This window comes from Hesperophylax consimilis, chromosome 27 (assembly GCF_061612785.1).
Source record: "Hesperophylax consimilis isolate HC1 chromosome 27, BYU_Hcon_1.0, whole genome shotgun sequence".
NCBI classification, from domain to species: domain Eukaryota; kingdom Metazoa; phylum Arthropoda; class Insecta; order Trichoptera; family Limnephilidae; genus Hesperophylax; species Hesperophylax consimilis.
The window spans coordinates 17292309-17309842 of record NC_142862.1 but is presented as its reverse complement, the minus strand read 5'-3'; the positions used below and the strand labels follow the sequence as shown (position 1 = coordinate 17309842).

Below are 17534 nucleotides of genomic sequence, written 5' to 3'. Positions count from 1 at the left end.
ATAGTAAAATAGATGTAATAGTAAAATAAAGGTTTTTAACTTATTGATATTTTTACTACAAATAATTCAAAACAGCTTTAAACACTTTACTTATTGTGTAACTAAAACACCGTTTGTCGGTTGGGAAGAGTTTTATTGTATTATTAAAGCTGAAATGTTTTCTAATAAGATGACCACCCCGGGAACAGAATACCCGCTTTACCTGGCACACTTTGGCCAGGAAACAAACATGGGCCACCTGAGAGCCGCAGTGGTCTACCTGTGCCACTGCAGGATTACTTTGAGGAAGTACAGAAGCAACCACCTCCAACACGGAATACAGTGCCACAGATGCCAAAATTTCGGACATGGGTCCAGAAATTGCGCACACGTTGCCCGCTGGGTCAAATGCGAAGGAAGTCACGCCACACCGGAGTGCCCCAAAACCAATCGAGAAGAGCCGGCCGTCTGCTGCAATTGCGGCGGAGCCCATCCCGCAAACTACGGCAAATGCCCCGACAGGGTGGCATACGTAGCTGCTCTCCAGCGCAGACCGGAGCAATCCAACGCCCAGAGGCGCAAAGAGGCAGAGCCCCGGGCACAGAGACCCGCGGCCCGAGTAGACGGCCGGTCCTGGGCGGACGTAGCGGGCCGAAGCAACCACCAGCCACAGGCTCCTGAACAACAGGAACCACGAAGAGCCACACCGGAACAACGCCAAGCGCCAAACACCGGATCCTCTGATGACGAGGACATAATGATCCTACTGCAAGGCCTCATATAACAACGTGAGCTACGCAGACGATATGGTGCTGATGGCACCGTCAATAAGGGGACTAAGAATTCTCTTGAAGATCTGCGAAGAATATGCACTCGAAACAAACATGTTATATAACGCGAAAAAAACAGTACTGCTGGTCGTCAAATATAGAGAAGGACCAAAAAATATTCCCCCAGCATTTTTGAATGGAGAACCTCTCATAATAGTAGAAACAACGAAATATTTAGGGCATATCATCACCAACAACTTAACGGATGACGACGACATCGACAGGCAGAGGAGTGCACTAAGCATAAAAAGTAACATGCTTAGTAGAAGATTCAGACTCTGCAGCCCGAAGGTGAAAAGGACGCTATTCTTAGCTTTCTGCACTACCTTGTATACGTGCGAGCTGTGGGTCAATTTCAAAAAGCGTACCATGGAAAGGCTTCGGATTAAATATAATAATGCTTACCGCATAATGTTCGGACTTCCAAGGTACTGCAGTGCCTCCTCGATGTTCATGGAGGGGAGAGTTCCCGGCTTTGCAGCCCTACTGAGAACCAGGGTAGCAGGAACGAGAGGAAGGATCAACAACTCCAGAAACGTCCTCATCATCGAAACCCGCCAGACCTCAGGATCGAGCATCGAAAAACATTGGAGAAAAATATTGGCCCCCATAATTATCGCTCCGATATACTAATAAGCTTCCAAGAAATGTAAATGTTTTATGTTATCACTCTCCACTCTATATATTTCCTCTTACTTTTTCTTATGTTTTATTTGTTTTATCATACTTACATTTCATATTTTATTTTATTTGTACCTACTTATCTCTGTATACAGGGTGTATCGGCACGTACCCGACAAACTTTAACCAGCTATTCCTTAGCACATTTGGAGTAAAAAATGTTATGGGCACTTTGCTGTCCGGTAACATTTTTTTTTAATAAAAAATTTACTATTCATATTTTCACCACATTGCAATATTTTATTCGAGTTTCGTTGAACGTATACGTACGTACCTACATTAGCGCGCTTTTACGATCACAACGGGCATGGCACCATTCGTCTCATTTTTAGCTATTATTATTTAGTGTGTATGAAAGAGCGAACACGCTTTTTGACACACTTGCTAATAACAGCTGTTGAACACGAGAAACAATGCTAATGACAGTGACGGAGTGTGGATTTTTTTATCATTTTTTGTTTTTAATTGAAAAAAAATGTTACCGGACAGCAAAGTGCCCATAAATTTTTTTACTCCAAATGTGCTAAGGAAAAGCTGGTTAAAGTTTGTCGGGTACGTGCCGATACACCCTGTATAACATTGTAGTTATATTTTATGGAATGTGTGGGATTGCACTCACCTCCCCACATTCTGGAATAAACAATTATTATTATCATCAGGGTACGCGAAAGACTGGCCTCCTGCTCATCCAAAACAGAGAAACTGATCATCCTAATGGAGCTTCTCAAGGAGATCTCACCGTGAAGCTCCATGAGAAAAATGACAGCGATGGCGAAGAAATAGTATCCTTTTTTAATATAACAAAATGTGTTTTTTCTCCCACAGGAATTCTCTCACAAACTTTTTTGCAGGACCACCGAAGCGAAAAGGACGCAGCCAAATTATGAAAAAATGAAATACTTAAATTCAGTAAATCACAAAGTAAAACAGCGTAAAAAGTTCAGAACTTATTGTTTTTCTTTTTCTTGTCATTTGTATGAGGTTTTTTATCCAGTTAAGATTTTTTCCTCATAAAACTTATTAATGTAACATAAATTCAGTCAATTAAATACAACCATCAGATGGTGATAGTAATAAGGCTAATCAGCCGCAGTATTAGTTAGTTAGAAACATGAAGGGTATTGTTATAAGCCCTAGCTAGTTAGAGGATTACGAAAGAATCCATAAAATCAAAAACAAAAAAAAAAAGTTTTCTAATAACTACAACACGGTAACATAGTCGTTCTTTAGAAAATGCTTTTCCATATTTTAGTTTAAAGCACAATGATCCGAATCAGGCAAAGATATTTTCTTTAAAATAATTGGAATGAAAACAGCAAAACTTTTCTAAAAATACTTTTCTTCTTGACCTAAGATATACAATCAAATAATGAGGTTATCATCAGGGAAGGTTGGGAAATACCCGGTCATAAATACTTATCATTGTTTACAAAATCATCATTTTCGGTTTTTCGCAAGTATCTCACAAAGTTGCGAATATCACATAGGCTAATTTACTGATAATGTTAACAATTCACGGCCGGCATAGTCCAGTGGTAACGCATTGGACTGCCATTCCGAAGGTCGCGGGTTCGAACCCGGCGTGCGCAAATAAATTTTATTTGATTAAGTTGTGTTATTTCACAATTAATTAATTAAAATAATATATAGTATATTTTCGGCACGTTCCAGAGTGGAAGATACTACCAGTATCGCCCTGGTGTAAGACCACCATTCAGAATTGAAACGTTGCTCCAAATGGCTTTAGCCGTGTTTAGTGACTAGATCTGAATAGCCAGGTACTTCCCCACCTTCCTCTTTCCCTTCCCCACTTACCTTCAGCCTCACAACATCCCCCAATTGGGGATGCCATAGTCTCACTGGCTCCAGACGGGAGCAGTTGGGACTCTTGTGAGGTATTCTCTATAAAAAAAAAAGCAATTTGTTTTTAAGTGTCTTTGCGTGCAATACAAATTCACGTTTTCCCTTCCATTCGCTGAAGATATTCGTGATTTTAGTGACGCTGGCTTGTGGCTTATGTGGGGAATAAACTAACTAAACAACTAACCATCACGCCGTTTCAAAGCAGCACACAACTCTGTCGTGTCCCCGATTTTTTTACCATTACATTCACGTAATATTAAGATCCTGCAAGTCCAAACAGATTTATAATTTTGTAAACGCCCACCGCCAATAGCTCCAATAGCTGAACAGAGGGGTTCCATAATCGTTCAAAGATAAGAGATAAAAAATTATTATTTACTGTTTTTTGGATTACCGCCATCTTTTGAGATCATTCCAAACTAAAATTACACAGAAGATATGGAGTCTTCAAGTGTCGTGTAATTAACTAAAACCGCCATGCATTTAACTGCTATATGTAAAAAGGGTCGATATCACTCACGATTATTTGACATAGGCTTATAACCTTTCCACTCAGTGAACATTGCTAGCAATATTATTTTGTTCGTGATATTGAAGCACGGTCTATGCAAAATGCCAATGATTCTCAACCTTTGAGGTATTACCCTTTTAATAAATTAATTCATTTAAAAAATATATTATACTTGTATAAAAAATATATTATACTTGTTAGGAGATAAAGTGCGTTTACTCCGGGGGTTCATTCTATACGATATGTTTTAAGGTAGTTTTTAGGTAAAAAAAATTAATTGTTTGTACGGGAAAATAAACATTGGCAACTATATAACGGAATCACCGCTATGTCTAATGAAATTGTTCCGTGTGACCAAGGCTTTATTAAAGGATGAAAAAGAAATCCAACTCGGTAAACAGATGAAGTCAACTGTCGCAACAGAATTTGTCAACAAAACGTTCAAACAAATGGTGTGACAAATTATTTTTAACCTTTTGTGTGCCGCTGTTTCCAAAAGGTACAATAAAAAACATTTACCTGGGCTATTCTGGCGTGGTAACTAAAAACACAGTGGCTTCCTTCGGAGTTTCAAGGAAAAGACTGTGTTTTTACTTACCATGGCAGTATTCTTGGGAAACTACTAATGGTAGATTATACGGAGTGTTAAGGAACTAACTTTAATTTTTGGAGTAAAATACCGGTTACTTTTTGATGTTTTTTTATTAAATTTCTAACACTCAGATTTCCACTCACTAATAAAAATATAAAAAAGTGAATAAGTAACCATTTTAGTAGCAAATCAAAAAACATAAATAAAAAATGTAAAATCCTTTTGTAGGGATTTTTTTTTATTGATTAAAATTAAAAAATAAATAATGATTACTGTATGCAAATTTACTCAGTCTTAAAATAATTCTATAATTTTGCAAAAAAATGTTACAGCTTTAATCGTTTATCTTTGCAGGCCCCCAAAGAATTTTTGTTGTATCTACACTGCATTGGCGCCACTGACTGCAAATTTATGTGTAGAACAGTACATACGTAAGTACTCATCACAGATATGAAAAGTTTTATTTTTATTTTCTTTAAACGTTTATTACACTGCCAACACTAATGTTTACCTGTCAAAATATTGTCAAAAAAGCTTAACCGCCAAACAGTGCCATGCAATTGTAGTGAACGCGTCCTGTACATCTTTGCAAAAATAATGGTTGAATTCAAATTTCGACGCACGCAGTTAAACTGTTTCGATACAAGGGGAATTTTTTATCGGAAGTTTTTCGCACGAAGTATGAATCATTCGAAATGTCATAAGTTGAAGTCGTTTGGTAAAAATGATTTTGCACAAAGGGCAATATTGTTAGGAACCAGTCTTATCAAAAGACGAAAAGGTATTAATATAATATTTTTACAATTCGCCATTGACATATATTTTCCATAAAACTTGGCATATCTTTAGTATGTTTCCCTCAAAATTAATTCCAAAATATTGTTTCTTTACCACTCCCATCTTCTAAATAATTCAGTTAAAGGTAAAATTTCGATCGCGCTGGCCTCGCTTATTATGAATATTTTTTAGATAAAACCTTTAGATTCACCTTAATTACTGTACGACACAACTTTTTGCATTCGGGGCGGTGGAAAATAGTTTGAAAATGTGTAACATGGTTTGTGATTCAAAAGAAAGTCTCCCTTTTATACCGTCTGCTCACGTCAAGGCAAGAAAAACATCCCAGTTTTCAAATAGTTTAGCGGCTACGCTAGGTTTGTGTAACATGGTTTTTGAGATTGTTACGTAATACAGTCTCCCTATTAAATTAAATAAGGCGTAGTTACCCCAACTTCCCCTCACAGCTAGTTGCGGCGTATTCAACACACGCGGCCAGATGGTCAAAATACGTGATCGGCACGGACCACCCAGGCTGCTAGAGTCAACACGGGCCGGCCCTAAGCGCGCTTCGGCAGTGCAGAACCGACCTTGGTCTAAACAACACTGTCGCTCGCGAAGGCGAAAAACTACTCGCGAACATGACTTGCATAATTACGCGATAACGAACGCGATCTCGTTCCAGTTTTCTAACTAGATGCATTTCGCTATCAATTACCAATCATGATTATTATCTCGGCTCAAACTAAACTCAATGGAGTCCCGTTCCCGTGTAAAATCCCGAGTGCATATCACCACATCAACAGTACCGCTGCTTTTGAGCGCGGGAAACCTGAGTCAACATGATGTACCGCATCTCAAGGCGAATCGTAAGCTTTCAACCTATCCCCTTTCTTGTGTTCAATTCTTGTAACTTCATGTAGAATCCACGCTTCATCCGGTCGTCGTCAATTTAGAGGAGAGAGTAGAAAGATCTATGTCACCCCTGTATTTCTCGAGATGATTAATATACCTTGTGCCTTTCTACCCATTGTATTATTATTGTGTGTTAACCTTTTCCAACCTCCTAACCGATGGACGAGCTAATGATTAAAGGAACTGCCTACCCCTGATAGTACACGAGTCTCATCTGCCTACCTTTTTACTGAGCTTAGCCAACTAATTACCTGGTTCGACTCCGGGTTAACCAACCTTAGCAAGATATACATATATATACCATGTTACACAAACCTAGCGTAGCCGCTAAACTAATTGAAAACTGGGATGTTTTTCTTGCCTTGACGCGAGCAGGCGGTATTAAGGGGACACTTTCTTTTGAATCACAAACCATGTTACACAAACCTAGCGTAGCCGCTAAACTACTTGAAAACTGGGATGTTTTTCTTGCCTTGACGCGAGCAGGCGCTATAAAGGGGGCACTTTTTTTTGTATCACAAATGCAAAAAGTTGTGTTATATAGTAATTAAGGTGAATCTAAAGGTTTTATCTAAAAAATATTCATAATAAGCGAGGCCAGCGCGATCGAAATTTTACCCAGTTAAATCTAGGATTACAACAGAACACTGACATTAGTAAATATTATTTGCTTAATTTTTATTTATTTATTGATGTTTATCTTATCAGAACATAAATTGCTTTCATGATTTTGTCCTTCCTGGAATGAACTTACTCCCAACACATCGGTAGTTTGTTGTACCAGAGTGATTTTTTTATGTAATTTAATTCATGTAAATTTAAAAAAGTTATATTTAGGTACAACAGAATATACGACAGTAAATTATATTATAAGATATTAAATTTATGATAATTATTCTTAATTTTTCAGAACATTACAAAAGATGGCTTTGTTTGATCCGAACGAACTTGAAGTCAATCTCTCCGATGAAGAGAAAGAAAATTTTCTTGAACTGATCGATGAAAATAATCTATTGAAATCCTTTAATAATATCATATGCTCTGGAAAAATTCAATTCTTTGAATCACTTATCAAATATGCAAGACCTAATGGAAAAACGATTGAGTTGAAAAATCTTTTAAGCGAAGTTTACTCAGAACTAAAATTAAGGAATGCGTCTCTCAATATTGCTTTGGAACAACATGTTGAAAAGAAGTTGATTGAGTTGCAATTTTTTTACAATGCAGACACTAAAAATAAAGATGAAATCAAAATATCTTTGGATGATGCTAAAGCAAGGATAGAATTGACCTGCAAACTTATTGAAAAGATGCTATTCAAATACTCGGTAAACGACTATGAAATCTTACCAGATTCATTGTGGGCTGTAGTGCCAGAAAAAGGAATAAATGTTCCGTCCATTGACGGAGAATTCCATTTGTTGGGGCGTTTTATAGCCCAAAACATACACATATTAAAGCGACAACTAAAAGGAACCTACACACAACTCCCGTGGGAAGAAATAGAATTCTTATTAGTATGTTTTATGAGCTCTCTAAAAAATCCCGAAGATTGTGATGTCATTTACAAACTTGTGCTTGACAGAGAAACAATTTTAAAGCATCTAAATCATTTTCGGATGAAGTTAAACGAGGTTAAGCAGGGATTAAAAGAGAAAGATGTACATTTTAAAGAGAAACTGGGAGGCAGGGGTAAAATGATATCTGGAATCTTACGGGAGACTCCCGATTTCGAGGATTTGTACGGGCATCATGATATTTTAAAGAGCGTTTATTCTTTAAAGAAAATCAACTTATATATTTCTATCGCTCTGTCTTTTAATGCAAACAACGTAGTGGGAGATGTACAAACTCTAGTGCTGGAAAGAACTCTTCAGGTATGGTATATTATATATTTAGTATTGTTGATTTTATTTTTTCGTTAAACACCTGTGGTGATATGCAAGTACTGCAAAAGCAGTGGCAGCAAACGCAACCGTTCTGCGATGTGAAAGACAATTGACATTCAATTTGAACGCCAGTTAGAATACAAGCTATTTCGGCAAGATGTCAAATATTAAACTCGGAGATTTATTAAGGTGTTTTAATGGCGAGGGCGATGTTATTCAGTGGATAACAAAAGTCGAGTTGGTTTTAAAAATTAAAGAAGTAAAAGATGTGTGCGCGATCATCCCGATGTTTCTGGAGGGACCTGCATTTGCTGTCTACAATGAGCTGAGTGCAGAGGATAAGGGCAATGGTGACGCCATCAAAAATGCGTTGATTTGTGCGTTCGCAACAAACCCGTTTCTGGCCTATGAGGAGTTCGTGAGGCGCACATGGCGTGATGAGCCGGTCGACGTCTATATGACGGACCTGAGGAGGTTGGCAAGGCTAGCGGGTGTGACGTCGGATTCTCTCCTCATGAAAGCTTTCATAGTGGGTCTGCCTTCAGTGGTATCACGTGAATTGCGCGCGCAGCCAAAAGTAGAGACAATGCCGCTGTCAACAATCGTGGAGCGTGCTAGAGCTCTTATGGCAGAGCTCGTGGATCAGCCTGTCGTGGCGGTGGCTCAGGGCCAACAGAAATTTGTCGCAATATCTCCAAATGCAAGACGGCGTTGTTTTAAATGTGGTGGGCCACATTTGGTCAAATTCTGTTGTGAGCAGCTGAAAAGTGTCTGTTGGAACTGCGGAAAAGATGGTCACTTGGCCAGGCACTGTGAGAAGGGAAACGGAAGCAGGAGAACTGGTGCGCCGGCAGCTCTTCTGAATCAGGACTAAAGGCGCTACCAATAATCCAAGTTGCAGTCAATGGAAAGAAGGTGCGTGCACTCGTTGACTCAGGGTGTTCTCGTACAGTAGTGATGAGTGGGCTGTGTAGTGTACAAGGTCCTGGTTGTGATGTGATTGCTGTTGATGGCAGTCGTGTACTTTGTGAGGGGCGAGGTGTCGCCAAGATAGTAGTGCAAGGTGTGTCGCTACTGGTAGACTGTGTGGTGGTGAAAAAACTATTAAGTGCAGTCGATGTTATACTGGGCATGGACGTTATCGAAGAACTGGGTGGTGTTACGATAATGCGCGATAGGGTAGAGTTCGTAAGAAGCAGACTAGACGAGTACAGTGCGAATTGTGTCGAGTCTGGTGAAACCTCGGCAGACAGAATATCTGTTGAGAACAAGGACTTTAAAGCTACATTCAACGGAAGAAACTGGTGCGTGAGTTGGGTGTGGAGAGGTTCTCCTGCTGAATTAGAAAACACTGTAGAGTGCTATAGAAGCACTAAGTTACCAGAAGCGGAGGCAGCTTTTGAAGAAGAGATTCAAAGGTGGATCTCCGAGGGCTGGCTCAGGCCATGGAAGGGAAGCTCCGGTGGTATCCTTCCTTTAATGGCTGTGATCCAAAAGAACAAGGGAAAAGTACGTCCTGTCTTGGATTATCGTGAACTCAACGAGAGTGTTCAGTGCCATACTGGTGAGGATGTAGCAGTGTGTGATGAGACACTTCGGAAGTGGAGGAAGCTACGTGAACCTCTAAAGTTGCTTGATCTCCAATCAGCATATTTACAAGTGCACATTGAGGAAAAACTTTGGAAGTACCAACTCATTAAGTATAAAGGCAAAACATACTGCTTGACAAGATTAGGTTTTGGATTAAAGTGTGGTCCCAAAATCATGACACGGATTGTAAACGAGGTGCTCTCGCTTGACGAAAGGGTGCGACGGGGCACAGATAGCTACATCGATGACATTATAGTGAATGAAAACATAATATCAGCTGAAGAGGTTGCGGCACACTTGCATACTTACGGTCTCGTAACTAAGCCTCCCGAGAAGCTGGAGGGCGCAAGAGTGCTCGGATTGCGTATTGAACGTGATAAGGTCGGACGTCTTATCTTCAGAAGAGGCAATGACATTCCCATAATGCAAGAAGGATCGCACCTGAGTAGAAGGGAATTATTTTCGATCTGTGGCAAGCTGACTAGGCACTATCCTGTGTGTGGATGGTTAAGGACAGCCTGCAGCTTCATGAAGAGAGAGTGTCAAGGCCAGGCATGGGATGATTACGTTGGCGACAGGGCCCAACAAATGGCTGAAGAGCTTCTGGTGAGAGTGAGAATTGACGATCCTGTAAAAGGGGAGTGGCTAGTGCCTGAATCATTAGGTGATGCCAGAGTTTATTGTGATGCAAGTAATCTGGCCCTTGGAGTTACCTTGGAAATTGAGGGAAGAACTGTTGAAGACGCCGCATGGCTGCGTAAGACAACCGGTGTAGCGCATATTAACATAGCGGAGCTAGATGCTGTCCTGAAGGGATTAAACTTAGCTCTCAAGTGGAATCTTCAAGTTGTGGAAATAATTACAGATTCGGCAACGGTTTTGTGCTGGGTGAGATCTACACTTACCGGGAGTAGTCGTGTAAAAGTTTCTGGCATGTCAGAGATGCTCGTCAAGCGGCGTCTAGGATTGGTGAAGGAGATCGTAGAAGAATTTGATCTCACATTGTCGATCACCCTTGTAGAGTCTTGTAAAAATAAAGCCGATGTACTTACTAGGGTCTGCAAGGCCTGGGTAAAGAGTAGCCATGACAGGAAACGTCATGAAAGAGACTTACAATCTTCAGAGTATGAAGAGAGGTTGGAGATACTTGAAAAAGAAACTGGAGAGCAAACATGTGCTTTAAGCGTAGAAGCTTTACATGCTCAGCATCATTTTGGAGTAGAGCGAACGCTTCATCTTGCCCGGCTGGTTGATCCCGAGGTGAGAAGAGAGGACGTCGATAGATGCGTACGTAACTGCATACAATGCAGGACAATTGACCCACCACCGTCAACCCATGAAGCGGGTAACCTCAATGTTGCAACAAATTGGAGTCGCTTGGCAGCTGATGTCACTCATTTCGGTAGGAAATGTTTCTTCACACTCATCGATTGCGGGCCAAGTAGATTTGCCGTGTGGCGGGAAATCGAATCAGAGAACGCAGTTTCGATTGTCAAAAATCTGGAAGAAGTGTTTCGGGAAAGAGGCCCGCCCAGTGAAGTTCTCATGGACAATAGTACTGCGTTTCGTTCCTATAGTGTTGCAGATATGTGTAAGAGATGGAATGTACGTCAAAGATTTCGCGCGGCATACCGTCCAGCAGGAAATGGTATAGTTGAACGACATCATCGAACAATAAAGAGAACTGCAGCCAGAAGTGGAAGCGATCCTCTGCAGGCAGTATTTTGGTATAATTTGGCTGCGAAGAGTCAGAAGGGTGAGGGTGTTGCGCCTTCTAGCTCGGTTCACACTTATTCATGGAGGCACCCTTCTGCGCAAGTGAATATAGAAGAGGAAGTATCGACTGAGTTTGAAGTGGGCGATGTCGTTGCGGTCAAACCAGTAGACAAAAGATGCACATCACGCTGGAGGCAAGGAAGGGTGACAGGACTTAATTCAGTCAACAATATTATAGTTGATGGTGTACCAAGACATGTGCTTGACCTGCGAAAGATGCCTGACAGAGAACGAACTGAGTCTGAAGAGAGATGCGAGGAATTGGCCGCAAGTCCCACCGTAAATTTTCTTGATGTGTTTGAAGAGGAAAGTGAAGAAGAAGGAGAGACCAGTACAGAAGGACGACCCACTAGGGTGCGAAGGCCTCCGGGCTGGTTAAGTCAATTTGTACAGTGATGACGACATCAGGAGGGCGTGTGGTGATATGCAAGTACTGCAAAAGCAGTGGCAGCAAACGCAACCGTTCTGCGATGTGAAAGACAATTGACATTCAATTAGAACGCCAGTTAGAATACAACACCTATCGCAGGTTTCTCTATTATTATTGACAAACATAGTAACACTATCCAAAGAAGTGCAACATGGTATAATTACCTAAAAATAAACCATGAAAATACTTTTAGCCATACAAATCTCAAATCATACTTTCTTCACTATAAATCATTTCAAATAATGTTGTGTGTTGCTAAGTTCACATAGGTAATGAATGTAGTATTGGTTTGCATGCTCAATAACACAACAAGAGATAGTTAAAACCTAATTCTTTTGATGTTGAATTGCTTATTTTTCCTCATTTATAGGTCATTGGAGAATCCCTGAAGAATACTCCGGATTCATCCAACGTCTCTGAGCAAGTCCACAATATACTCTCCCAAGACGCTCCGAGACATGCTAGAGAACTGAGCACGGCGCTCAGAGACTGTCTCTCTCACTCCCATAGCTTCACGCGAAGACCGTTGCAGGATGCAATATTTTGTCTCAATCTACAAGCAGACCTAAAAAAGATCAACAAACAAATACAACATATTCTTTACACATTGAAAATCGAAGCTTCCAAGATTTTTATGAAAAAGATTTTAAAATCAAAAAGAATCGAAGAAATACATGACCTAGTACGGAGCCTTGTGGAACACCAATTTGAAGAAAGTCTAAATGCTAAAACTATGGATCTCACGGAAGAATCATTTCTTCTTAAGCGATTATTTGAGGAATTCAAAAAAATTGTTACTGATAGAACTGGTGTTACAATTTTGTTCGAAGAGGCGGAGGCAATTCTTGACTGGCATGAAAATAGTTTGACTGAAATGAAGACTAATTATTTGGAGGAAATAAACCAAATTAAAAATCTTGTTAATTTAAGTAGATCGAACAATTCACGTTTTCATGATATTAAAGAGGTGGCAGAGTCGTGCCTTGATACCATGTCATCAGATAAAATTACTCAGTCTAAATTGAAAAGGTTTATAAATATCATCTCAGCTATTGGTTGGACAGTTATGGAAAGGAGTGATGCTAATGTTTCAGAAACAAATAACTCATTGAAATTGAAGCACTTAAAATTGGAGAGGATTGTTTATGAAATGTATGCAGTTGTTGAGTTTATTGCAGGAAGGATTTCAGGGATCGATCAATTCAAAAATAACATAGGAAGAAGGGAAGATGGTGATAACGAAGCAATTGAGGTAGTTGATCAAACATTTAAAGTTATTCTGAATGTTTTGGAGGTAGAGAAAGATAAAATAATGTTGCAAAAAGCTTTTGAAAATGGGAAAATGATTTACAAAGCAAAGAGGGTTCTTGTAAAAATCTTTGATTCAAAAGTAAAAGGGAAAGAATGCGACTATTCCGAGGCTGTTAAAAACTTAAAATTAAATGCTAGAAATGCAAACAGACTGCATACGTTTTATGAAGATGATGATTTTGTTCAGTGCAAAGAACTTGTAAATAAAATAGAAGACAATCACGGACAATTTGCTAAAACAATAGAAGACTTAAGTTTATTTTCACAGGAGACGTACAAAAAGAATGTTTTAGCTTTTTTCCAATCATTCAAACTAAAAGAAAACACTAAAAAGAATTTGATGGAAATTGTCGACAAACACATAGAAAAAAGGGAAGAAGAAATCACCAAGTACTTTAACGGCAGGCTCAAAGTCCTGGAGACTTTGTTACTTAGTGGTGACACTCCAGAAAACAGAACAGATAGTCATAACATCGCGATAGAAATGCTTACACTAGAACTCACTGAAATTTTAGAAAACATGAAGTATTTCGGTGATGGTAAACTATTTCTCGACCAAACCTGTCCTTTGTTAATCGGTAAGAACTTACGTAATTATCTTGCACACGGAGATGCTCTCATAGACAGCCTCCCCTTTCGACCCAGCGTAGCAATAGATTATTGCACCAAACTCCTAGTCAAAATGGGAGGAGATTTACTGACCAACAAGGACTTAATTATAGGTCGTAGCATTGCAACAGACTTCAAGAAACTAAATAAAATTTATGAGAGAGGCTTTGAAATAGTTTCCCAGCAAGATGAAATGTTCACAGCAATAAAGCAGAATGATTTAGAAGGTGTTAAAGATTGCGTTTTGAATGGAGCTGACCCAAAACGAGCCGATATAAATGGTTGGACTGGACTACATTTTGCCGCAGCATCTGGGAATATTACCGTGCTTGAATATTTCTTACACATTGGCCTAAGTTTGGAAACAAAAGATATCTATCGTAGAACTCCACTTCATATTGCTTATGTCAATGATAGAATTGATCTCTTACAATACTTAATCAATAGGGAAATTTTAATATCTAAGGATATTAATGTTGAAGGAGGAAATTTTTTGCATTTAGCGGCAAGATTGGGTCGTACAGATATTATAAGAGGAATGCAGGATGATATTGATGAGCTAGATAAAGACAATGTGTGCAAACAAACAGCTTTGCATTTATCATGTCAAGGTGGTCATGAAGACGTTGTTTGCCTGTTGCTAGGATTGGGAGCATCGGTGTTCGCTGACACCGCACTAGGAGAAAAACCTTTGCATTATGCAGCACAAAATGGACATGAGCGAGTTGTGCAGATTATATTGGACAAAGGAGCCGATCCAATGGCAGCATCTTATGATGGATGGACTTCCCTTCACTGTGCCGCACATCACGGACATCCAACTGTCGTTAAAACTATTCTCGAACACTTAAAAAATACTAGATCTTCGATACGTGATTTTATAGATGCTCCAACAGACAAACAAATGCGAGCTCTGCACCTGGCTGTTGAATCTGGACATAAAGACGTTGTGGAAGTATTGTTAAATTTTAAATGCTCTGTCTCTTTTAAAGATTGTGTCAACATGACAGCATTGCACTACGCCTATAGTGGTGGACATGCGACAATCATCGATCTGTTGGTTAACGCCGGAGCGACATTAATTGAAACTGATGAGAATGCTTCCTGGAAGAATGTTCATTTAGCTGCAATGCACGGACATTCAGATGTCTTAGAAGAGTTGTTGAGAGACGGTTATTCAGCGGGGGTAGCTGATCCTGAAAACGGGTATACTGCTCTGCACAGAGCTGCAGCTATGGGCCATTTAGAAGTCTTAAGGCTATTATTGAAATATAAAGCTCCAATCTGCGCTAAAGCTCATAACGGTTGCACTGCATTGCATTTAGCTGTCAGGTACAATCACTCTGATACAGTCAAATTATTGATTACACACGCTGCTCAAATTAAAAACAGTAAAATGACTCGTCAGAATAATATGAGTGATTTGGTGAACGCCACAAATGAAGATTGTTCTTCTGCTTTGCATATCGCTGTAGCTATGGATCATGAGAGGTGTGTACGACACTTAATCGATGGTGGAGCAAATATTGACGCCAAAGATAAAACGGGATGTTCAGCTCTTCATATTGCTGCGAAATATGGTCTCGCAAACATTTTAAACATCTTAATAGACGTAGGCTGTGAATTAAATGTAGTCAGCAAAGACAACTGGAGCGCTCTCCATTTTGCAGCAGACAATGGTCATTTTGATGTGGTAAAATTACTGATTGAAAAAGAGTGCAAACTTGACATCTTAAGCAGTAATAATGAAACAATTTTACACTGCGCGGTAGCTAAAGACTTTAGAAACATTGTGCAACTAATTCTCAAAAGTGTCAAAAAAGAAGATAAGAAATCATTTATCAATAAAAGACAGGGGGAGAATGAGCAAACAGTTTTGCATTTCGCAGTCAAAAATGGGCTTAAGAAAATTAATACAATTCTTTTGGAAAACGAAGCTGACACTGGAATTCTCGATTGCAAAGGTCACTCTGCTTTGGTTTTCGCTGCGGTAACTGGTCATGTCGACATCCTAACAGAATTATTGGCTAAAGAAGTAACTATTAAGACTAAAGAAGATTCCGCTAATGTTGACGATGAATCCGTTGTGACGAAGGGAGAAATCCTCAATACTGAAGACATATCTGTTAAGAGCAAAGGAAACGCTAAAGGAGTACCCATTAAGAATAAAGAAAAATCTATTAAGAACAAAAAAGGTGCTATTAACGCTAAAGAAGTATCTGTTAAGAATAAAGCAGATCAAATCATATTACCAAAAAATCTCTCCGTTGGTGACTCTCTTAATGTTGAAGATTCACCCACTGCGGCTAAAGAAGGAAATGTCAATGTTGAAGATACATTTGTTAAGATCAAAGAAAGAGCAATTAACGCTAAATGTGCACCTGTTCTGATAAAAGAAGGTATCTTCAATGCTAAAGAAACATCTGTTAAGACCAAAGACAGATCCGCTAAAGCTGAAGGTACATCCGTTAAGACTAAGGAATCAATCCTTAATGTTGTTAAGACTGAAGAGGAAGCTGTAAATGTTAAAAGTGTATCTACTGAAATTAAAGAAAGAATCCTGAATTCTAAAGACACATCTGTTAAGACCGAAGAAAGATCCGTTAAGACTGAGAAAACAATTCCTAATGTTGAAGAAACATCTGTTAAGGATAAAGAAGAAGTCGTTAACGCTAAAGGTTTATGCATCGTAATTAAAGAAGAAATCCTCGATGCTGAAGATATATCTGTTAAGACCAAAGAACTACCTGTTAAAGACCCCATTAATGCTAAATTGGCATCAAGTACCACAATAAGAGCACCTATCAATGCTATAATTAGTCATATGAACATTTCTGTTTGTTTCGCAGCAGGAAACGGACATTTAGAAGCTCTTAAGTTACTAATGAATGCTGGAGCCGACATTAATTCTCGCGATGAAAAAGGAAATACCCCTTTACATTGGGCGGTTAAAAACGAACGCGTAGAAGTTGTCGAGTTCTTAATAAAGAAATTAATAGACGTTGATGTCGCTAATAATGACGGATTAACTCCTTTTCATTTAGCTGCTCAAACTTCTTGCAAAAGTATTGTTAAGATTCTGCTGCTAAATAGAAAAAATAAAACAAGTCTGCGAAAATAGAATTGATTTGTAAGTGTGTAATCCCATAGGTGGTTGGATTGAGTTAATGCAAATACCCCACCTTAGCCATATGGATCTGGAGGAACAGGAGACCGGCCGGGGTAAAGAAGTTTCCAGGACTCTCCAAGGATTGCAGCGCTGATGCTGTATGTAATAATATGTACATGACCGAAAATTGCAAAATCGTATATAGGCAGGCATCAGAGGTGACTGAAACTGCTAGCAATACATTTCTCTTTTAAAATGTATCTAGTATGTAAAATAGGTGTAGCTAATTAATCAATTGGAGGTAACGCAATTCATTCACCCCACTAAGGCTAGCGCCACACTTGACGGAAATTCCGTCGCGTATCTTCCGCTGGAGTCAATCCGTTACCATACGTTGCAGCCACACTGAATATTCAGTGGCGGATTATCAGTCGACTGCCAACGCTTATACAGCGTGGTCGTAATGGATCCGATAGAAGTGATAGCTATTTATGAGGCATTAGAAGAAGAAAGAAAAAGAAAGCGTAAATATTGGGTTCATCCCATAAATACTCTTCGACTAGAAATTGGGCAATTTCATACCTTGTATATGCAACTAAGACATTATCCAGATAAAGTATTTGAATATTATCGAATGTCCATACAATCATTTGATGTATTGCTGAATTTAAC

At 39.3% G+C, this 17534-nt stretch overlaps 1 protein-coding gene across 1 annotated transcript; it reads left to right on the top strand.

The window, feature by feature from the left end:
* Positions 1–14756: 14756 nt before the first annotated feature.
* Positions 14757–16968, top strand: LOC149410677 (uncharacterized). Its single transcript, XM_089648305.1, has one exon. It carries the CDS (start codon positions 14757–14759, stop codon positions 16872–16874), a length of 2118 nt encoding a protein of 705 aa, XP_089504431.1. The 3' UTR covers positions 16875–16968.
* Positions 16969–17534: the final 566 nt, after the last annotated feature.